Raw genomic sequence first — 24,331 nt, forward strand, 5'->3', positions numbered from 1 at the left:
AAAGCCATGTACAAACGCAAGAGATTCCACACTGGAGACTCCAGCGGAAATTGAATTGGCTACAGAGAGTCAACCAGAAACCACTATGCCGACTTCATTTCATCTTACCAAAAGAAATACAAGTTCATAAGAATTTACTCTTGAAATTAGTAACAAGTCAACCAATTCTGCGAAAGCTATCATGAAACAGATTGCCTCTAGTGACTAGCTGATGAACCAATGTCATTCTACAGTCTAGATTTATTGATCCATGATTCCATTCTCATATCACTCGCGAACAGAGTATAAAGTTTAAACTCTATCTCCAACGGTCACCATACATTGCAATAATTAATGCGAACCACTGTAACTCGTAACAATAGTTTATTTACGAGTTACAGTTTATTCGGCCCTTCCTTTCCAACCAAATAGTTTATTCGGCAAAGTGTCAGGACTGGCCAGGTCTGACCAGTAGTTGGCAACTTTACTCACCTCAGCACCGAAGTGAGCTGAGTTGACTTGGTAAAAACGCGGCAATCCATATAATAGTCGCCAGAATCTCGGCCAGTGTTACTTGGACTGATGAGTAATTTGCCAAGTAATCGAAGATTCGAAACTAGGCAAAATCTTGACGGCCTGAATAATATCATTTTTGGTGAAATTTAGGGCTTTCTTTTCTTTATTTAATAAATTGTTATGAGCCTGAATCGCACTCTTACTCTCTTTCCTCTTCAAATTGTGCACCAAGATGAGTCATCTGACTATGCGTTCCAGTTGCTTCTCTTTTTCTAGACTCAGCAGTGCACAAACTCCCCCAGACAACGAGCTAGTGGACAGTCAGTACTTCCCACTGACCCTTCATCAGCCTAGCAAACTTTGTGGAATATTTTTCAGTGCTCTTTGGTCAGTCTGGATGTTAGGAGAGATGGGTTTGATCCTCTTCGTAAGGGCATTCCATACATTGTATCTTTTATGTTTCTGCATTGTACCTTTTATATTCATCCATTGTATTTTCCATATATTGTATCACGTCCTGCATTGTAACTTTTATATTCATCCATTGTATTTTTTATAAGATACCTTTTGGTTCTCCCACATTTTATGGACATCAGTGTACTCAACAGTCCTTTTGACCTACTTTGAAGTCATTAGGTAAACATAAATACAATTATCTTATCTTATCTCCTATTACTGGTTTACAATGAAATTAAACACACAGACTCCAATAAAAATTGAACACAAATTAACCAGCACAATTTGTAATATATGTTTGTAATAACCACATATATTAGCCAAAAGAATGAAATAAAGATGCCCAACCACAACCTCTCTATATATTAGCCAAAAGAATGAAATAAAGATGCCCAACCACAACCTCTCTCCACCAAAAGAAAGAGAGAAAAATATTCACATGTTGATCTCGTGATAATCTTAGGGTTCCATTCTACCCAATGTGCATGGCGTGAGTTAGAAGAGATGGGGCCAGCTGCAAGTCCCAGACAATTTTGGCAGAATAGTCTCTCTCAGACCTGGCACCTAACAAGGAAGTCCGGCCTTTGCCATGCAGCCCTTGTCTAGGTTAAACTAAAAAACAGTGAGTTTCAGCATTGGGTCCAATTCAGGCAGACCATCATCTTTGGGAAAATTTCAGTAGCTGTATGCCAGGTGACTAATTCGATGGGTCATTGTGCACACCGAATAAAATTTAAAATGTCTGCCTTACCTAGTATTATGTCAACATTAAAGAAAGTTAGGGTAACTTACAGGGTCCAATTCTTCCTGTGATGAAAGCTCGAGGAGTTCTTGAATGTGGACTTTCTCGGCTGAAGCCAATCCAGATTTGCGAGTCCGCCAGAGAGACTGTAGAATGTATTCGATTGTCTCTTGGGTTTTTGCTCTCACCAGCTTTGGCAGATGCTCAAACAAGGATTGCTCCATTGCATCACTGTAATATTGCTCACTTGCCTCTTGTCTGAAACATCCGGTTTATCAGTGAGACTTCATGGTAGTAGAGACTTGTATGTGAATCTTGACTCAGATGAACGGTGATGGAAGTAAAGCAGGTTACGTGGCTGGAGCGGCAAATCGCCCAACCGCACGGGATTCTATGTATGTCATATGAGAGGTGGTCTCACAGGTTGAATTTTCCGTGTTGGTTAGGGTATTGAATATAAATACACGAGAATCGGGAAACGCCCAATGAATTGCTATGGTTAAATTGTATAGTCGATAGTTGATGTGTTTTGTGTTTTTGGAAGGAGTTGTTTTAAGTGTGATTTTTTGTCCTTCGATTGTATATCTGGATGCAGCGCTACGGAAAATCCATAGGGCATTTCAATTGCACAGGTTACCCATTAAACTTGTCATTTCAATAAATTCTTGCCGGGATTTTAGAGAAATTTCACTGGAAAAACCCACCGTAAAAACTTCCAAAAAGTTGAACTAAATACAACTCACTTTTTGAATAGTTATAGTTGTAGTTTTAAAAATTTATTGGATTTTCAATACTTTGTTATATTTTTTTCAAAAATAACCCATTGTTGAAATCTTGTAAATAAAAATAAATATATTTTTGAGTTTTTGATTTTAAGTATGAGAAAAATAATTAATTGTGGTTGAATATGGTAAGATAGAGAAGAAAATTAAAAATATATATTTTAAATTAGAATATTAAAATTTGTCAAATGGCTTTTATATTTTGTTAAAAAAATAAATGTGGCTTTTATATTCTTTTAAAAAAATAAATGTGAATATATTAATGTAAGGATTATATTGTATTGAGTTTTTAGGGGGTAATTTGATTAGTGATCATTATGATATGAAGTTTTCATGGATTTTGAGGTTCAAATCCCTTCTAATTAACCGTTGGGATTGTGTATGGGGGCATGTATCAATTCACCTAGACATTATAGTGGTAGGAGTATAAATCAACCTTATTTCATGTGAGTACACCTAGTTGTTGATTCTTCTAGATACAACAAAAAAAGGATTGTATTTCATTGTGAATCTCTTTGTACGAAAGGAGGTCAATCTAGAAATATTATCTTCCTTGCAACTCAAACAAAGTTGTATGGGGCCAAGAATACGAGGGCTCCGAGCTTGGAATAGGGATAATGATGTCCTAAAGAGTTTGAGGACAACATGTAGAGTTAGGGATCCACAAGATCATATTTCATATGACCTGATACAATGTAGTTGAGGGATGTGAGAAATTCCCGCATTGGGTATCGAAAAGCCTGAAGGATGAAGTAGAGTTATTGAGAGATTTGCCACTAAGATCGAAACCCCACCTAGTGGCCATAATTTCAATAAAGGGGCAGTTTGTGAAACCTTCGATCGAATGGCAATGGTCGTGGCCAATGGAGGCTCCTCCATGCGCATCCTAGTCACTTTCGTGGTAAAGAATTGCATCACCATCTACATAGTTAACCATAATGAGCTAGTCCTTGCATCCATTGCAGATCTTGGAATGGAAATTCTTCTTGGATAGGGCATTGGCACAATGGACGTGGTGGTCACATGCAAACACAACTTGGCAGAGTCGGCTCAGTAGTAAAGAACTACATTTACTTCACCACAATAGTCATAAGGGAGAGGAAGCTTCACAAGTGTGGCTTTATCCATAGTGGAGTCGAACCTTGCACCTACAAAACTCAATATTAAAAATAAAAAAATCTTATAATTTTGGAGTTTGGTATTTTACATGCATCAAGGTGTGTACATCCCTTCTGCATAGTTAATTTTGTATAAATAGAATACATGTACCTTCCATGTTATTATGTTTCTTGCAACGCGGAAAATAATTGCTTTAATGATATGTATGGCATGTGTGCACTTTCATATCATTTTGATTGAACCGATACAAATGAATTCAATAGATTTGAAGTTATTTATGTATGTTTCTTGGAGGAAATCAAAGATCATGTGTTATTTGTGTTTTTTACATTTTTTATCATTTTTTGTTGTTGATGTCAGTTTTATGGCTTTCGTGTTGTTTACAAGTTTTAGTCTTATGGTTTTATAATGCATAATGTAGCTAGTATTACCTATTATTCAACGAATGTATATCTTCTATATGGTGTTTCTTTTTTAATGATATATTACTAGGGAATTATACATCATCTGATCATGTGATTTGCATTCATGATATGTAGCCATATAAATAGATTAAACCCACTTCATTATCCAATTTTCAAATGATTCTCTATAAATTTGTTGTGTGGGGAAATTAGGGTCCACCTATACCATACAGACGCTTGTTTGCATGTATGCATAGATGCTTATAGAGTGTATCGTAACCCATTTTATAATCTTTTTCTAGACTAAAATTTATATATTTTACATCATTATTATAAAGTTTTACTTTTCACTAACATTAAATAAGCAAACTAGAACCCCAATTGCATGGTATATGTGAGAATGGCGCTCTATTTTTACATTATTCTAACTTTTAGTAAATTTCATAGATAATATAAAATACCTATATTAGTGTTTAGTAATTGATCAAACATAGGTCAATGGGATTGTTCAATAGAAAAGTATTGATACAAAGTGGGATTGGTATGTTTGGTTTATTTGGTATGTTATTTGATTCGTGTGGATATTAGGTTTCATGGGCATTTTGTATGTATTTTTAATACCAATTTTTTAATTTGTTAAATGAATTATTCATATTTGCATAGCTACAAACTTTGTAGAATTTTCTCTACAAATCAGCTAGCTCACTGATATCATGTAGAAATTTCACTTGCAAATCAAACTGATATATGCAATGTACTAAAGCATAATACTAGATCTACATCTACCATAAACTTTGTGGAAGCTTAATTGAACATAAGCAACATCAAGCATGAATAGATATAACTGAGAATGAGAAGTAATCAACCATAACACATAAGATATAACCTAGGGAAAGCCTTAGCCTAAAACCCCACTCTCTGTATTGTCATACATAGGATGTATACAAAGCCTTAGCTCTCACACAGCTAGCCAGCTCTCAGTACAATCCTCACAGATGAAGGTGGAAATACATAAGGATTACACAAAGCCTTAGCTCTCACAGCTAGCCAGCTCTCAGTGCAATCCTCCTGGATGCTCACAGGCAATCAAGACTTCTCCTAAGCCTTCTCCTCTGCCCTCCAAGCCTCCTATTTCCTTGCGCAGTTTTTCCTGGGTGATCCTCCTATTACCAAGTGTAACACTAATCTCACACCCTGTAAAACTGCACAATCCTCAAGGAACCTTGATCCTTCTGCTTGGATGATTTTCCTTTATAGGAAAAATCCATCCAACTGATAGTACATTGTCCCTCCTCTGATCTCAACTGGGTCTTTCTCTAAACTGACATGCATGAGTTATTTATGAGAGAATATTCAGTTATCTGAAGTGCAGCAGTTACATGCATGCAAGCATTAACTAACTAAACTCACATTAATTTAAACAAATTGTTTAAATCAAATATAATCGGACTTGACTTAGTTAACTGACCAACTAATTACAACTCATCCTTATCTCTTTAGCTGATGGATAAATTCCTCAATTAATAGATAAATTGTTGCATGTCCTATTACATGGGCTCATGTAATAGTTTCTGAATGTTGCTTTATTTTTTTGTTTACTTAAATTCATTGTGCATGCATAAGTCAATTTTCTTGGGACCTAATCCTTCTTAATTTGGTGAAACCCATTGGGTATTGCCTAGATGATGATCAGGGGCTACTCGTGTATGATTTTATACCTCAAGGTACCCTGGAAAATCATCTGTTTAGAAGTAGGTAATATAAATTTTGAAATTTTCCTGGAGGCATAGAATAGACAGTGATGAGGTGTACTCTTAAGTCACTTTTTGATGTGAAGGTCACTAGTTTGAAACTCTGTGAGAAAAATTCCAGTCATGTTAAGGGCTGGTGTGGCCCAGGTTGAGTGCGATCCCCGAGTGATTTTGACAGGTTAGATGCCCCTGGGTCGCGGTTTCTCAAGCCATGGGTCAAGCCTAATGTAATCTCTGATGAACTAAGACCACTTGATATATATATATATATATATATATATATATATATATATATATATATGGATGTTGTTTAGGATAATTTATCTTATGAATTCAAGCTCATGTGATCCATATTATGAATGTTGAGAGATCTTTTGGTAAAAATCACATAAAGAAACTTTAAGTCGACGTGTTTCGAACCATCTAGTGTGGTTCATCTTCAGGACAAGATGAAGAACCAGATCATGGCATTAGATTAAATAGATGAAGAGAGATGTTTTCTAGCCGTTAGAATATAACAACTAGTTTTGACTAAAGAATTATCATTAATTAATAAACAACTTTTTAATTTTTTTTTAATTCAAATGAAGTCATAGATGGAAATTGGTTGTAAATAAAGAATAAAACTAGCAATTGCCCCTAAAGGTGCAAAGATACATCGAAGACATAAAATATTTTTGAATATCATCTTGTCACAAACAAAGCCCACTACTGAATACATGAGTACCAGGGCTGCCAAAATCTCCAATTTATGAAGTCAATAATGAAAGGAAAATGGAATCTTAACAGATTGTACAAAAACTCACTTCATTTATCTACAACCATATGATTATGTTTATTAGTGTTTGGCATTACATTATTTGATATAAGATTTAATTTACCTTCATGTAAATTACTTGGAACCTTAAAAATAACCTTGTATTATTAACTAATTTTAGACATGGTCTTCGATGAAAATAGCTTTCTTAGAATAACCCATCATTTTAGTTTGATTAACAATTTGATCATGTTTCTATTAAACCACTAGCTCATGACTATTGACTATCCATGTCATCCTTCATTTACATTACCTTATTCTTAAAGTAAGTTGCTCATAAATTCATACTACATGTCCTCACTCTTTCAATTTGGGAAAAGAAAACCCTCTCTTGATTTTACAAGAAGGCCTCTTTGATATTTAATATATATACCATGCATCCTAATTATAATGGTGTCATTATTAGTGATATATAGGGAATATCGTGGGTCATGCCTTCGATCATTATGAGTTTAAGCTACAAATCAACATTTGGAAAACATTCTAGATAATAAAATATCTCACTTTGGAATTATGTATTCAGTAAGCCTCAAATTTATACATAAGCTAATGCAATTCATCGCATAGAATCTTATGACAGTTGGAATTAGATGCCTATAAAAATAAATTTCACACTTAAATACATGCTATAAAATTTAGTTAAGTAAGGAGAAACTATTTAGTTATCAAATTTGTAATTCATTGTCACTAAAACTTTAATAGGAAACTGGGACCGGGGGGGGGGGGGGGGATGTGATTTCTTCTCTATTCCAGGTAAGACATCTAATATTTTAGTTGGAATACTTTGAGGGGAGTTAGAAAAGCTTAGAGAGGTTTTTAGATGATAGAATTGTTGGTTTTGATGATCCATTGGGATTCATAAGCTAAAGCATTTCAACAACCTCACGCATCGAAGGACTTCATTGAGGGAGCACACTAGTGCAAAGTAGAGTTATTGTTAATGTTGCAACCATATCTTCCTTTGAGCTCTCTCTAATCTTAGAGTCAAGAACCTTCCTGATCCGGATTTAGACATGAACGCAATAAATTACAGAGATAACCATAAACACAGAGATGCGATAACCATAAATATAGAGATGCAGCGGAAATAATACTTCATTTCATTGCTGTAAAATACTGAAATATGTTTACAAATAGAAATAACCCAGCTAGGGCGATGGTAGCTTATCTCTAAGAAGAGATGTGTCAGCTACATGCCTCTGAATTGTTCCCAAAAAAATTATGTTACAATGAGGCTCGAGGGCCTATTTATTGTTGAGAAACAATGGAAAACCCTTCACATTCCAAAACCTAACCCTAGAAGATGAAACGCCAAATTGTGGGCCCCGTTTTTGGGTAAGTTGGTACATCAACTTCCCGGGGTCGCGAATTGGTCGTACTATCTCTGTTTGACGCGCATGATAGCCCGTTGGAAAGATCTCTCCGAGGACTACGACAAAAAACACGATTTTTAGATAGATAAATCGCTGGTGGTGGATTTCCCAAAAAACGTCGTTTAGGGCCTCAAAACGGCTCCGGAAGTTTAGGACCCAAAAAACTGCTAAAAATAGTAAACTGTGCTATAATTAAGGAAACAGAAAAACTGAAAGAGACAGTTGTGGGGCCCAAATGGGATAGGTGGGTGGCCACCAACATCCACCTGGATCATTCCTCCCCCCTTAGGAAGCAATGGTCCCCATTGCGTTGAGTTCCTCCCTGAGACGAGGAAGCTTCTGCTGAGCTGGGTCTCTGGTGAGTTGTTCTGCAATCTCTGATGTGTCTAGAAATGGTGGGGAGCATGGTCAGCGACGGTCCACATTGAACACTCGGTGCAAGCGAAGGAATGGAGGAATGTTGTGCTTCAAAGCATTGTTTCCCGTAGCCTTGTTACTGGTGTAAGGACCATGTCGAAGTGGTCTGAGTTTCTGATGGGTTCTGATAAGGCGCTCCCTCTGCAAATGTAACCAAACTTTGTCGCCCACCTGAAACTTGTGTGGTACCGCTCCAGGTAAGGAGAAGTTGTTCCTGTGTTCTGTCACGACTGTATCCCTCTGTTGCTGCTGCTCTGTGGAGGAACCCTTCGCAGGGGTCATGGATGTAGCAACGATCTTCCCCTTACTTTGGGAGCGAACCAGACAAAAAATAAATTTCCTAGTCTGTGAGATGAGCTTACTGCCTTTCTCAGCAGTGATCAAAGAGGTGGCGGTAGGTGGGGCTACCTCCGGTATCCTGTATAATGAATTATCCAAAGAAATGATGACAGCGCGAGGCCTTGACTCATACACAGCATGTCGCCTCCACAAGTATGGCTGGCCTAATAGTACATCACAAACATCCAGAGGTGTAACATCACACAATACCTCGTCTATGAAGGGCTTGATGCTGTAGGGAAGGCGGCACTGCTAGCGAACTTTGAGATCTCGTCCTTCGTGAAGCCAACCGATATTGTATGGCTGTGGGTGTGGTGTAGTTGGTAGGCCCAACCGCTTCACGACCTCTGCTGAAATGAGGTTCTTTTGGCTGCCACTGTCGACAATGAATTGTAGCGGCAAACCCTTCACCCACATCTGTGAATGGAAAAGACGTTCCCCCTCCTCTGGATCTTCGGGCTCATTTTTCTGGATCTTGGCAGTAGCAACAGTGGCGTTGGGATCCGCATCAATGATCTGCTTCCCTTTGTCATTCCCCTTGTCGGGTTCTGACTCAGAGTTGGAACATGCATCTGATTCGGAAGCTTTCAACTCGGCCACCAGCGACTGCTTGGTCCGACACTCACTTGTGTTATGAGTGGGACTCTTGTGGAACTCACACCACTTTCCTGTGTCCTTCTTCGGCTTCGTGGTGTTGTTCTTTTCTTGCGGCTTCGATGGGTTGTCTTGGGTTACCTCGCCTTGGCTTTGTTCTTTGGGCTTTGGATTCGCAGATCCAAAGTCTCGCTTCTTCTGTTTGAACTTTTGCTCGATTTTGATAGCGTATCGGTATGCTGTGCCGAGTGAGGAGATGTTCAAGAACTCCATCTCTTCCTGGATGTATCTGTGTAGGCAGCCGCGGTATTTGAGTACCAGATGCAGCTCAGAATCTTTGATACCCAATTGTGTGCGAAGGGTATGAAAAATGTTTGTGAACTCCGGCACATCTTGGTCTCGTCCCTGCCGCAGTGTGGTCCATTTGATGTATTTGTCCTCATAGCTTTTGACAGGGTAGTACTGCTCCTTGATGGCATCCCGGAAGTCATTCCAAGTGGGTGCGGCTAAAAACAGTGAGCTTGTACTTTCATCCTTCTATTCGTAGTAGGTTTCCCACCAATCCTTGACGTGGGGGGCTGCTTTGAGAAGAGCGAAAACAATCTTTTCCCGACTTGAAAATTCATGAACAGAAAAATACCCATCGAGCAGATTTAACCATTTATCTACGACATCTGCGTCTATTTGACCCTCGAAGATGGGGATTTCAAAATTAACTTTTACCTTAAACGTTGTGACATTTCCAGAGTAGCTGTTGGAAGCCGATGCATCACCTCTAGGTAGCCGCTGAAGGATTTGGGCAAAGCTGTCCATCATCGCGTTCCTTTGTCGCTCGAGGGCTTCTTCGAGCAAGATTTTGATAGGATCTCCTGCCCCCTCGTTTTTCTTCTCATCCGCCATGGGAGGTCGTCGAGATTTGCGAGGCTGGTCTTGCAAAGGTTCGACCAATTCCAGACCTAACTCCTTATATCCCGACCTCGTTGGGGACATGCAAAGAAAAACAGACAAAAAGCAGACCGCTCTGATACCACTGATCCAGATTTAGACAGGAACGCAATAAATTACAGAGATAACCATAAACACAGAGATGCGATAACCATAAATATAGAGATGCAGTGGAAATAATACTTCATTTCATTGTTTTAAAATACTGAAATATGTTTACAAATAGAAATAACCCAGCTAGGGCGATGGTAGCTTATCTATGAGAAGAGATGTGTCGGCTACATGCCTCTGAACTGTTCCCAAAAAAACTGTGTTACAATGAGGCTCGAGGGCCTATTTATTGTTGAGAAACAATGGAAAACCCTTCACATTCCAAAACCTAACCCTAGAAGATGAAACGCCAAATTGTGGGCCCCATTTTTGGGTAAGTTGGTACATCAACTTCCCGGGGGCGCGAATTGGTCGTACTATCTCTGTTTGACGCGCATGATAGCCCGTTGGAAAGATCTCTCTGAGGACTACGATGGAAAAGACGATTTTTAGTCAGAAAAACCGCTGGTGGTGGATTTCCCAAAAAAACGTCGTTTAGGGCCTCAAAACGGCTGCGAAAGTTTAGGACCCGAAAAACTGCTAAAAATAGTAAACTGTGCTATAATTAAGGAAACAAAAAACTGAAAGAGACAGTTGTGGGGGTCCAAATGGGATAGGTGGGTGGCCACCAACATCCACCTGGATCACTTCCATACCCCATCCTCTGTATTAGCCTTCCCTCAAACCCATTTCACAACATCGATATTATCATCAAGCTCCATCTCAACAATGTTTTGACCTATTATCAGCTCTAATAATACTACTCCAAAGCTATACACATCAATCTTCTCATTTACTTTTACAAAGTAAGCACATTCTGTGATCACAACAAAAAAATAGAGTGAGTATTATCGTAGAACAAACCTCGCACATTCCAAAAAACTTGTGTTTTTATCATAAAGTAGTGATATCAAAAGAATCGGTTTTACATTGCTATATTGAAAGAACTTGGCAAAATCATTTAAAAGCATGAAGTTTTTATACTGTTATATTAGATAAATTTAAATAGTCTCAAAGCATCAACAACAAAACTAGAGTGATTACTAACATAGAACAAACCCTGTAGATTCACAAAACCTTGTGTTTTTATCATAAAGTAGTGATATCAAAAGAATGGGTTTTACATTGCAATATTGGAAGAACTTGGCGAAAGCATTAAAAACATGAAGTTTTTGTATTGCTATATTAGATAGGTAAATATCTAGCACCATGCAGTAAGTCAATGATTTGATTACTGCTTTTGGAAGAGACAAATATTAAGCACCATGGAGTGAGTCAATGATTTGATTATTGCTTTTGGAAGAGACAAATATTAAGCACCATGGAGTAAGTCAATGATTTGATAATCATATAGTGACAAGAATAATGAACAATAATAATGATAAGTCATTATGATACATAATTTACATTATGTGTGAGACAATATGTCTGGTAGACAAGGTCACCACTAGAGGATTGAACCTTGGATCTTTTAGTTTGCATGACTTCACATCACTTCAATCACCAATTGAGCTACCTAAAACACTACTAATATTATTATTATAAATATGAAAATGTCTAGATTCTATTTTTTAAAATACTATTATTATTTGTATAAATAAATATATGTTATATTTTAAATGGTGTAAATATAAAACTATCTATATATAAATATAAATTTAATTTATTTACATTATTATCAAGAGAGATGTTTTAAGATGTGCAAATATAAAATACCGTAATTTTACATTTCATTATGTGTTGTCTTATATGAGTAGTTTAAATGAAGATAGAAAACAATTTTTTTTTTTAATTAAAAAATGAGTAATTGAATATATTTAACATGAGAACAATTAAAATTGGAAATACATTTATTTTATTTTTTTAGTTATTGAATTAATTAAAAATTTACATTATATATATATAGATAGATATAATTTTAATTTTAATTTTAAAGTTATTGCATGTAATGTAGTTAAAAAAACATCTGAACATAAGATTTTCATAGTGTAGTATCCAAAACTGATAAATTATTTTTTGGGGATTTTCGTATTCAACCTTAACATTAAAGATGAGTGGGGTTTGATTTGGGGCTCTTCATATTCAGCCTCAATATTAAAAATAAATGGGGTTTGATATCTTGTATTGCAACAAATCATGGATTGAGAATGTGTGGAGTCTCCTGATATCTTGGAAACATAGCAACGCCAAAGTCTGAATATAAAAGTATATTCTTGGACTTGATGTCCCTATGAAGGACCTATGGCATAAGATCATGATGCAGGTAAGCCAAACCCTGGGTTGTTCCTAGGGAAATACCAAATCGAGCAGCCCAATCCAAAACAATATATGAGGAATGCAAAATGTTTGCCAAACTACCATTTGGCACATATTCGTATATGTCTGTGACAACATAACAACGACCTCACCACTAGGTAATGTAATTCTCTAAACCTTGCCAAAAGACCCACTTCCCACCCAATTGTTTCCATCTAGCTTTGAGACCATCTCAACCTCATTAAATTCAAGATGATAAAATGTTATGGTATTCCACTTTGGTTTTCTAGGTTCGTATCACATTCCTTTGCAGGATATTTGTTCAATATTAAGCCCACCATGAGTATGACCCGAGTAGCAACGAATGCAACAATCATAACCCACATCTACGTTTTAGAATGGCTTGTGTCTAAACAACTTTATCTCTCTACTTTTGGAGTAGTAGTTTGAAGCACAAGGGCAGAGTTGGTGCAAGAGCGGTAGGGGCAGAATATCATCAGAAAAAATGTCATCGTATAAGACTTTTCGGGGGTGCTCGTTTGGCCTCAAATCATTCGGTTTAGCCTGAACTTTGTATGCTTGAAAAAAATGTTTTAATCAATTTGGATGTCATCGGGCTTACATATTTGGAGTCGTTTTGCATTTTTGAGCAATTAGCTTTTGCAGGGGCAAATTTTATATTTTCTGCAGATTATTGTGGAGTTTTCTGATCTGGTATTTGCCTCTCTGCTATTTTGTAGTGGTATCATTTATAAAGCTTCGAATGCTTGAAGCTTTGATGGGATGAATTTTTGTTGTTTAGCCCGAACTTTGGAATTATTGAGAGAAATTGTTTGCATTAAGCAAAGTTTCCGCACCTAATCGGGCTTAAATATTGAAGTCATTTTGCTGCCCTGAAGATATCACATTTGCAAGGGCGAATTTTCTTTTTTCTTCGGTGCCCATTTTGTTTACCTGTCATTTTGTAGGTCTAGAAAGTTCACTTTGTAGGGGAAAATTTTCAGTTCATATGGTTAGGTTTCAAATAATTGAGCATGAGTAATACTGAAAAATATAGGGATCTAAAATCTATTGTGTTAGGTTTATTGTGTTTGGCCTTTAGGTTGGTCACCTAAATTGTATTTTTTAGATTGGCAAAAAAGAACTTGTAAATATGTCCATTTTAAACCTTTGGGCTTGTAGTTGGTTGTCTGTTCCTAGAATGTTGAGGCAACAAATGAGAAATGTCTGGCAAGACGTTGAAAACATTAAGAAATTCTATAGTCAAAGAAGTGAAATTTAGAGGCGTTCGCAAGCGTCCATGGGGAATATTTGTTACGGAGATCAAAGATCCGGTGAAAAAGGCAAGAGTTTGGCTCTATACTTTTTATACAACTGAAGACGTGGCTCGTGCTTATGATGAAGATGCTAGAGCTCTAAGAGGATCATAGTTACAAGCCATAGTAAATTTCGTTGTTCCTTGTGATGATCATAGTTACAAGCCATAATAGTACCATGGAGTCTTCGAGCGGTCCAAGAAATCAAGATGATTCGAAGAAAGCATTCAATTTGAACGACAAGGGAACGAGGTTGGTCGAATTTAACCCTTGAACCCATCAGAATAAAGGGGATAAAGACACATTGCGGCCAAACATTTTCTACTTGTCGAATCAAACCTTTTCCACTTGTCAGCTTTTAAACAAAACAATGAAAATGGAGTGCGGGGATTGGTTGGGGTGCGACAAAAATGGAGCGCGGGGATTGGTTGTGGTGTGACAAAATTGGAGCGTTGGGATTGGTTGGGGTGAATAGTGTTTGCTCACCCTAACCCCGCAAAGAAACAGTTTTTGCTCACCCCAACCCGACAAAGAAAACACCTTTGGTGTACTAATAATAATAATAATAAAATTAATTTAATTCTTTATTTACAACCAATTTCCATCTATTACTCCATTTTAATTAACAAAAAAAAATTGTTTATTAATTAATGATAATTCTTTAGTCAAAACTAGTTGTTATATTCTAATGGCTAGAAAACATCTCTCTTCAAATATTTAATCTAATGCTATAATCCGGTTCTTCATCTTTCATGAAGATGAAAAACACTAGATGGTTCGAAACACATCGACTTAAAGTTTCTTTATGTGATTTTTACCGAAAGATCTCTCAACATTCATAATTTATCTTGTTTTTGTAGTGGTAGTACTATAACTTGTTTGAAATTTTGTTGTCCCTAATTATGGAGCTTTAGATTGGTATAATACAAGTAAAAAGTTGATTCATATGAGTAAAACAAAATGTAAATTGCCTATTCAAAGTAGTGCTCACTTTCGCTAACTTATTTTGTTTTCTCATGGCATTGTTAAATTAAACTGTGCTGGAATCACCATATAAGTATTTGCTCTACTGGTGGCCAACCTAGAATTGTGAATATTTTGTTGGTGGCCTCCCACCAATCATAATTTATAAATGGTCATCATTTATAAACTCACAAGTTTATTTTATTTATTTCAAGGGATGTATTACTTCGAGGATGAGTGTGATGCAATGAGGGTTCAAAGATTCAAGCCAGGGTTTGTAATTTTTCATTGAATTTTTGGCAGGATTTTCAGGTCTAATCTATCTTTCTTATGGTACTACATGATGAAGATGAGCACCCTGGTGGAGGGGCTTGGGCACCCCTCCTTTAAGAATGTTGTGTCAGGGAATCTGAAGTGTATTGTTGATAGTTTGGGTAAACCAAGAGCTAGTGGGACTTCTAAAGAAATTCCAATTTTGGGAGCACAGTGGCAAGCTGGTTTGTGAGGAAAATGTCTATCGAAGGTAGCTAAGAACCCTAAACTCATGATCTCGCTTAACAGTTTTAAAGAGCATCGCATGTGAATGAAAGACCATGCTTTCATCTACAAATTTGTGGGAGAATGGTTGAAGAAAAGAGAACTAGAGTGGTGGATTCAACAATATGGCAACCTAAACGAGAGGTGGATTTGAAATTAGCGCATAAAGGGTTTTTTTACAATGATTTTCTCTAGCTTGAAGGATAAGAATATGGTTTTTTAGGGTGGTCCCTATCTTTTAAGAATGCAGGGTTGTATATGTGGCACTGGGTATAATGCTTTAATCTCGATAAGGAAGAGTTTTTGGCAGCAGCAATTTCAATCCACTTTATTCTCTTCCAGTGGATTTTTGGACGCCAAATTTTTTGGAAGATATTGGGAATGCAATTGGAATTTTTGTGAACGTTTTAGAGGTCACCAAGAGGTGGATAAATATGTCTTACGTGAGACTTTATGTTTATATGAACATCTTGCAGCCCTTATCGGAGTCAATTGACTTAGAGTATCAAGGGGAGGTATGGACCCAACCCTTGGACTATGAACATGTACTATTATTGTGTCATTATTGTCGTGAACATGATCATTTGTTTAGAGATTTCTCGATAAGGAAGAAGCAGAAGTAGGAGTTAGGGTTGGCAACAAATGAGGATGTCATTGAAGTTTCATCTTGGCGACATAATACTAGAGGACAAAGGTACGCTCAGCCTTTAGGATCATTTGTATTGGATCATTATATTTTTTTCATCCATCTCGATGCATTTGGATTGGAAAAAGTGGAGGAATCAACTCACATGACCGTTTTTACCGTTGGGACCCAGTTTGACAAAATGGGGTTTGAAACCTTTCGGGAGCGTTTTGAGGCATCAAACGACATTTTTTGGGGGTAAAAATTTGTTGCCTTGATGGGACACTATTTCATGTTATTCTACACACATATATCTTTCCAACAACGTAAGAAGCACGTCAATCAGAGCTTGTATGCAAAAGTTATGCCACTTAGAAGTTGATCTTCCTGTTTTCACACATATAATTCGAGAGGATGTCGCGTCAACCCCCATTATTCATGGAAAAGGGCCTAGCCACGTGATTATGATGTAAAAGACTCTAGAATAGTCTATATCGTAACTCTAGTTAAGAGTTGATGTAGTCAAAATTAACCACTAGTAGGCTATCAGGTTGTGTTATAACCGGGCCACTAAGAGGAAGAGGAATTCCATTCTTTCGAGAGCATTTTGTTCCATAGCTGAGCAAAGATAGCTAGGAGAGATAGGAGGTAGAGCACACATAGATGATTTGTGCACTCTAACAGCCCATGGGCCACAAACATTACTTCTTTGTACCTACAACCATATTTCCAGACTGAGAAAGAGAGCGAAGCAACCTCACCTTCCAGATGGGTTTTCAACCGAAAGGGTTTCCCATATAGCATATCATGTGTCTTATGTGTGTGTGAGTTATTTTTTCATTTTCTAATTTTCTGCATAATTTCCATTCACATGCATGCAATAATTACACTTAAATCTATAGATCTTAAAGTTTAATAAAATTGTAATAATGTAGAATCTTAGAGTTTTAATATAATATTATCAAATCTGTTGTGATGAACTATCCAGTGGAATATCCACGACAATTTACGGATCAGAGGAAAACTGAGGAAAATAATACTTTTGAAACTCTGGAAGGAATGGAGGAGGATTCATATTTTCCAGCCGATATTATGATGATTGATATTGTTTTAGAGACCCTTGGGGACAAACACACGCAAAAGAGGAAATTGTCTGATGAGGAGACGAAGTCGAATAATTTCTTGGACCTATCAGGGATAGTTTAAGTAATGGCATTGATGAAGGAGAACGTGGACGATTTAGAAGCAGAGGATGAGTCTTAGTCAATCTCATTAATAGTTGGGTAATGTAGGATTTGGCAGAATTATCGAAGGATTAAAGAGAGATTTATGTGGAGGATTTTTTGTGCTAGAAGAATAAAAGGGGTTAATGTATGGCGAGGGGCAATGATGTTAGATCTTTTCCATTTTTGAAAGATAAAGGAAAAGAGAAGCTAGTAAATGACGCAAAAAGGAAAGGCAGTAAAACGACGCGTGAAATATTACAGAGCACTAGATGTAGAAATTCCTTGTAGATTCAAACTACTTATGTAATATGCTAAAACAAAAGAATTGAATCTACTATGCTCATTAGCGAAAACAATTAATCAATTGAGAAGTCACAACATAAACATGAGACAATATTCAATCACATATGCTCAGAGATTTATCTAAGGAGAAAGAAAATGCCCAAAACCCCTTCCTATCTGTATTGCATTAGTCAGAAAATAGAGAAGAAATGCAATGCGTGTTTAAGCCTGAACAATCTCTGCACAAGTATAATCTATCTCTTTGCCTCACAAGCTGACTCTGGCCAATACTTGGCCAATTGTGTTGCCTTCCAAGCTCCTATTTCCTTGCACAGTTTCCTTGGGAATTAGCCCCCTACTAATTAGGGAAATTCCCAATTAGAATCGTGCAATCCCTGTAGGCCCTTCTATGACTGCATGCACCACTTGTATAACTCAGAAAATTATGCAATTAATAGTACACTTCCCTTGAACTCCAATCTCAACTGGGTAACTCAAATTTCATGCATGCATGAGTTAATTATGGCTGATTTATCAGTTAACTGGTTGAAAACTAAAGCTGCACCCCACTGCTAGACCTCTTACTAGTTCCTCCAACAGTTGGAACTAGTTTAACTGATTTTAACTCAGTTTAACTAAATTAAATTATTACAACTCAAATTAAACTCAACCTAGGCTCCTAAAATTTAGGAACCACTCTACATGAATCAAGTTAGGGCCTCAGCTTGAATTAACTCAACTAACTAAGTGAAACTGACTTAGTTAACTCATACAAGTTGTCTTGTGATGTGGAATTACAATTTTCTCCTAATTTAATTCAAGAGAAAATTAAATCATGATTTTCTTGTTGCCATTTTCAACACTGGAGAAGAGTTAATAAAATCTAGACAAGAAACAATGATTTCAAAGTAATTCCCAGCTTCCCAACACTTGTCCCAATTAAAATTATAACGTGGAACATTTAGGGTATAAATAGTAAGGGGAAAACAACGATATTTGTGAGAACAAATAAACGTTGAGAAGCCAACCTTGGTGATTTTGCAAGAAATCCATATCCCAATGTGTAAATTACCAGAAGTAGACACCAAATGTTGGAGGGGATGTGAAGTGATGGCTATTATGCATGGGGTAGTGTCCGTGGTTTAGAAATTTTTTGGAATCCATAGGAAGTTGGTTTTCAAGTCTGGATAGCTAGCCCTCGAATTTTGACAAGAAAATTTTGCTATCTTGGCTCAAAGGATACAACGAGTCTCACAACAGTATGTTTTGGAGGAGAAAGAAAGAATTTAGAAATATTTTGGAGGAGAAGCAGCGATTGGAGACCCAGATGCAAGTGATCCAGCAACGAATGATATTAGAAGGTTACACTACAGATTTAGTGTTGGAGGAAGGTGTCATGCTGAACGATGGAATAGAGAAGGCAATAGGAAGAAACCCTCTAGCGACAAAAATTGAGAGTTAAATGGTTAGAGGAGGGGGAGAATAATTCAAAGTTTTTCCACAAATCCATGATACAACACAAGCATTTCAACTGAATTTTTTTGCTCACTGGAATAGATGGCTTGAGAAAACTTCAACACAATGAAATTGAAGAGGAATTGATTGCCTATAATAGGGATGTACTTAGTAAACTTTCTCACAATAGGAAGCTAGCTATTAATAGAGTTATGGCATGTATTTCAAGGCTTGTTAGGAAGGAGCAGAATCAAGCTTTGATGAGGGTGATTTCATTCTAAGTGGACGAAGTGATAATGGCCATGCCTCAAAATAATGTGCCTAGCCCCGACAGGTTCACCTCATATTTTTTCAAGGCATGTTGGAGATTCCTAAGTGCTGAGATTCACGAGGTGGTGGAGGAATCTAGAAATTTGCAGTCAATGTGGGGAGGCTTGAATTCCACTTTCATTTCTTTAATCCCCAAGATCAGTAAATCTAAATATCCTAGCGGATTTAGACCTATTACATTATGCAATGTAATTTACAAGGTGATTGCTACTGTTATTATTAATCAACTGAAACCATTATTAAAGGATCTTTCACCTAAACAAACTGACTATGTGGAGGGTCACCAATTATCATACTAAATTTTCAGAGTTTATGACATCATTCACTCATTGAAAAGCCAAAAAAAGCTAGGTATGATGATAAAGCTTGATTTGTCTAAGGCTTATTATGTAGAAATTGCAAGAAATTTTCTACTACTAATGAATTCAAACTGAAAAGAAGAGACACAAATTTATTCTACTATTTTGCGGAAAGGAAAACACACAATAGAAACACATGCATTAACATGCAACCATCAAAACATAAGGAACACAATGGTTATATGGGGGAACCCAACTGCGAAAGATCCCTCTATTGCTTTGCATTAATTTAGATGAGAATATGGATCAATTACAATGACTGCTTCACACATGAAGCACACCTTGTGTTGCCATTCTGATCTCCTACTCATTGACCTGCTTTAACCAACACTTAGCCACAATAGGCCTCATCCTTCCTCCTATTTCCTTGCATAATCCTTGAGGAAATTAACCCCTAAAAATGGGAGAATTCCCTATTTCCTTGCGCAATTCCTGAAGGAATCGATTGCCTAATCAAATGCGAAACCTGTACACTCAACTAGTATATAATTGACAATGATAATGTGCCTTTTCCTCCACCTCAACTAGGAAATTCAAATTCCATGCATGAATAGGGATATTTTTAGTAAATTGGCTATTTAACTGAGAGATCAGTGAGTTAACAACAATTACAATTATTCAACTGAACTCCTACTGACTCTATTCATGACTAGAGCTCAGATAATTGAGTTTCACTAACTATAACTCCACTATATTACTAGATTTTAACAATAAACTCATGCGCAACTCTACTTCTAGCCTACAAACTCAAATTGACTGACTTAACTGAGTGATTTGGCCATGTCACTCATACGAAGTGCAACTCAAGTCATCCTACAGATATGGAAATTCAAATTTCTCCATTTGACTATGGCACATGTGAAATAAAGTCTTTTCTTGCTACAAATTATCACTCTCTCTTAGAAAGAAAAGTATTATGCACATCCCCAATCCCGCTCCAATGCAATGTACTATAACATAATTAACACTCCCTCTCATTATTGTTGTTGCTACTACAACAACTGCAACTGAGAAGCATCCAAAATATTGAATCAACTATGTCTCTTAGCTCAAACTGGCTCTTGAGTCTCTGACTGTTACTAGCCTACAACTATCACTCAAGATCTAATTGCGTCCACTGACACTGATCCTTCTGCTATTGAATATTGTGGGCCCCTATAGCAAGGGTAATGATCCATGAGAAGAGTATACTGCAATTGTTACTGGTCTCCTATGGTCCCTTGCAAAATCTATGCAACTCTGGGACTAAGGCTCTACATCGCCCCACCTCACTCCTGGAGGTATAGTTGCATGCACATTGAAATATACTTCTAGATTATAGATATTTTTCACTCTAACTTTGATCTGTTTCACTTTTCTAGTAGCAACATGCTTTAGAAAATTTTCTCGCTTGTTGAACACCACATCATAACCATTGTCCTCCAATACAACCACAAAAATCATTTTTTTTCTTCAACCCAAGCACATACATTACATTTTTCAAGTGAAGATGGGAGTTTGACTCCCTCTTAAAGGTGACAATACCAATTCCTTTGGCACTATACCTCCCATCATCTCTAAATTCAATATGCAGTTCAAGTTCCTTCTCCTTTAGGCTACTAAATAATTCCTTGTTTCTTGTCATATGATACGTGGCATTTGAATCTAGGTACCACTCACTCCCTCTTACTGTGTTTTCCATGCAAGCAAAGAGGGTGAATTCTAACTCGAATTGAGATGCCAAAGCATCTCCTCCTATTCCTAGTGTAGGCTCCTTGCTAGATTTCTTGTGCGGGCACTTGGTTGCATAGTACCCATATTCATGGCAGTGAAAACAAATTATTTTGTTGAGGTCCTTCTTCTTTCCATTGTTTTGAATGGATCCTGCCTCACCTTGGGCCTTCATGCCTTTGGCATTCTTTCCTTTTCCAACTAGAGCATGAGTCTTCTTCCTCATCTGTAATGAATGTGACACCATATCTAGTGTCTCTTATGATCTCCTCCTGCACCAAACCGGACGAAAGTCTCTCCCAATCTGTTAGCTTGTCTCTTCCATTAACTAAATCCTTATAATTGTGCCAGGATTTGGGAAGGATAAGGAGTGTTAAGCCCACAAGTTCAAATGATGGACATTTTATCCTACTCCTCCAAGTTCATTTTGAACCTGAGTTGGATAGGTATTGAAGAATGTTTTCATTTTTCTACATTCGAATGCTCCTAAGTTTATCTCCTCAATGCCAATTTCTTGGCATCACTTCTACTTTGTAATATATCCGTGAGAGTTTTCCACATTGCAAAAGGAGTCTCCTTTCCATGCAAGTTTGAAACCACATGATCTCTAACACCCTCCAGAATAATCCTCCTACCTTTTGTTGTGTCTTTCTTCCACTAAGCAAGTGCTTGTGCATCTAATGTTGTTGGTTTTGGAATATCAGTTTGTGTGCTTATGTTACTTCAAGTTATTCTTCTAAAAAATAAGAAGATGAAAAAAATGAATAGATAATTGGTCCATATATAAATGATTTGGAATGATCTCCTTATGCTCCGTCTCACCCATTTTGAACAAACCTTTTACTTTTTTCCCGAGTTTATTTTTTTGATCGGTATTCCCATACTCCATTTTCATCTAGGACAACTTCCATCTTGTCTTTCCAGGAACAAAAAATTGAGGTGCCCTCCAATGCATACTCAAGACTCAATCCATTAAAAGACATTTTTCCTGCATCGAAGAGAATTTGCACCAAAAAATCTACAAATCAAAATTTCTTTGAGTGAAGATATTGAAAAAGGTTCCTATGTAGTCTTTCTTATTCTAATACCATGTAGAAGTTGCAATAAATTTGCTACTACTAATGAATTTGAACTAAAAACAAGAGACATTAATTTCTTCGACTATTCTGCAGAAAGGAAAACACTTGATAGAAACACATGCAGTAACATGAAACCATCAAAACACAAGGAACACAATGGTTATACATGGGAGCCCAACTTGGAAAAATCCCTCTGCTTCTTTGCATTAATTCAGATGGGAATATGGATCAATTACAACGACTACTTCACACATGAAGCACACCCTGCACTGCAATTTTGATCTCCTGCTCATTGACCTCCTCTAACCAACACTTAGACAAAATAGGCCTCAACCTTCGTCCTATTTCCTTGCAAAATCCTTAAGGATATTGGACCCTAAAAAACAGCAGAATTCATTATTTCCTTTCTCAATTCCTAAAGGAATTGATCACTTGATCCAATGCAAAACCTATACACTCAACTAGTATATAATTGACAATTACAATGTGCCTTTTCCTCCACCTCAACTAGGCAATTCGAATTCCATGCATGAATAGGGTTATTTTTAGTAAATTGACTAGTTACAAGAGATCAATAAGTTAACGATAGTTACAACTACTCAACTGAAATCCTATTGACTCTATTCACAACTTTAACTCATATAATTTAGTTTCACTAACTATAACTCCACTAGATTGCTAAATTTTAGCAATCAATTGTTGGGTCCCTATAATACTAGTAATTACCCCATTACTATTGTAGTTGCATCCCTTATTAATATTATTGTGCCCCTATTATCCCAATATTGTTATTACTGTGCCCCATAGAATCCCTCTATTGTTGTTTTGTGGCTTTATATTATTATTGTTAGGTCGGCTGGGTTATATTGAGATCCTTAGACTCCTATATATAGAAAGGAGGTTTTGTCATTTGAATCATCCAAGAATTGTTCATTTATGTAATGTAAAGGAGGTTTCCCCCTCGAAGAGACTAAATTCTAAGGCGTTGATCTATCTTTTCTTGAGCTGGTTTCATAACATTTGGTATCAAAGCTTTGGATTCTAAGGTTTCGCTGCTCCAAACAGGTCATCGTGGCATTTTCGCTATAACTTTTTTTCTGCGATGTTTCAGAAATTGCAAAAAAAACCCATTTGAGAAGAAATCACGCTGAACCTCGGGTCCAAATTTCAGAGCTTTTCGCACTATATTTGTGAGATATGATCTGAGGAAGTTGGTCTTTTTGCAGACTCCTGAATTGCATTCCAAACAGGTGACCTGGGGAAAATCATCATAAATTTCTCTTTGGGGATTGGATTGAAATTTCGTAAGAAGGTATAGAAAGAGGACAGACTATAGTTTCTTGTATGCATTTTTCAGATCCAAAGGTCGAAACAATGACTCGTGGCACGTTGTACAAGTTCGCTCTACTGAACTAGTCTATAATCAAGTCATTGTGGGAGATTTCGCATAACTCTTCCTTGGAGAATCCAATTTGGGTCAAAATTGTGGCAGTGGAAAGAGGACACAGAGGGCTACTGCAGGTCACAAATTCAAAACTAGATGATCGGAAAGTACAGAGATACATCAGAGGCAATCTCGAGCTCCTACAAAGTGAAAAAAGGTGTGTAGATTTTCTTAAATTTTTACTTAAGCTTGGTTTGAAAATTTATTTTGAAGGAATTCAAAGGGAATAGTAGAGCATTATTATCGGTAACTGATGCCCCGAGGAAAGAAAATGCAAACACCTAGTAAGCAACCTGAAAGCTCTAGCATGACTCATGAAGAAGAGGAAGAAATGCTACATGATATATCAAAATTACAAGAATAAGTGCAACAAATGTCACTGTCACAAAAGCTAACAGAAGCTAAGATAAATGGCATGGAAGCTA

General features: G+C 36.9%; 1 protein-coding gene across 4 annotated transcripts in view; it reads right to left on the minus strand.

The window, feature by feature from the left end:
* Positions 1 to 2,194, minus strand: part of LOC149203333 (uncharacterized) — a 197,369-nt gene extending 195,175 nt beyond the window's left edge. Inside the window, exon 1 of one of the 4 annotated variants that reach the window (XM_089403404.1) lies at positions 1,744 to 2,194. In XM_089403404.1, coding sequence (XP_089259530.1) covers positions 1,744 to 1,917 — 174 coding nt within the window. In that variant the 5' untranslated portion in view covers positions 1,918 to 2,194. The remainder of the gene's footprint in view (positions 1 to 1,743) is intronic. The other 3 variants (XM_089403403.1, XM_089403406.1, XM_089403405.1) reach the window with 3 other exon arrangements.
* Between the last annotated feature and the right edge of the window lie 22,137 nt (positions 2,195 to 24,331).

This window comes from Pinus tabuliformis, chromosome 2_1 (assembly GCF_031772625.1).
Source record: "Pinus tabuliformis cultivar Carrire ecotype Pingquan chromosome 2_1, CPIR1, whole genome shotgun sequence".
Taxonomy (NCBI): Eukaryota; Viridiplantae; Streptophyta; class Pinopsida; order Pinales; family Pinaceae; genus Pinus; species Pinus tabuliformis.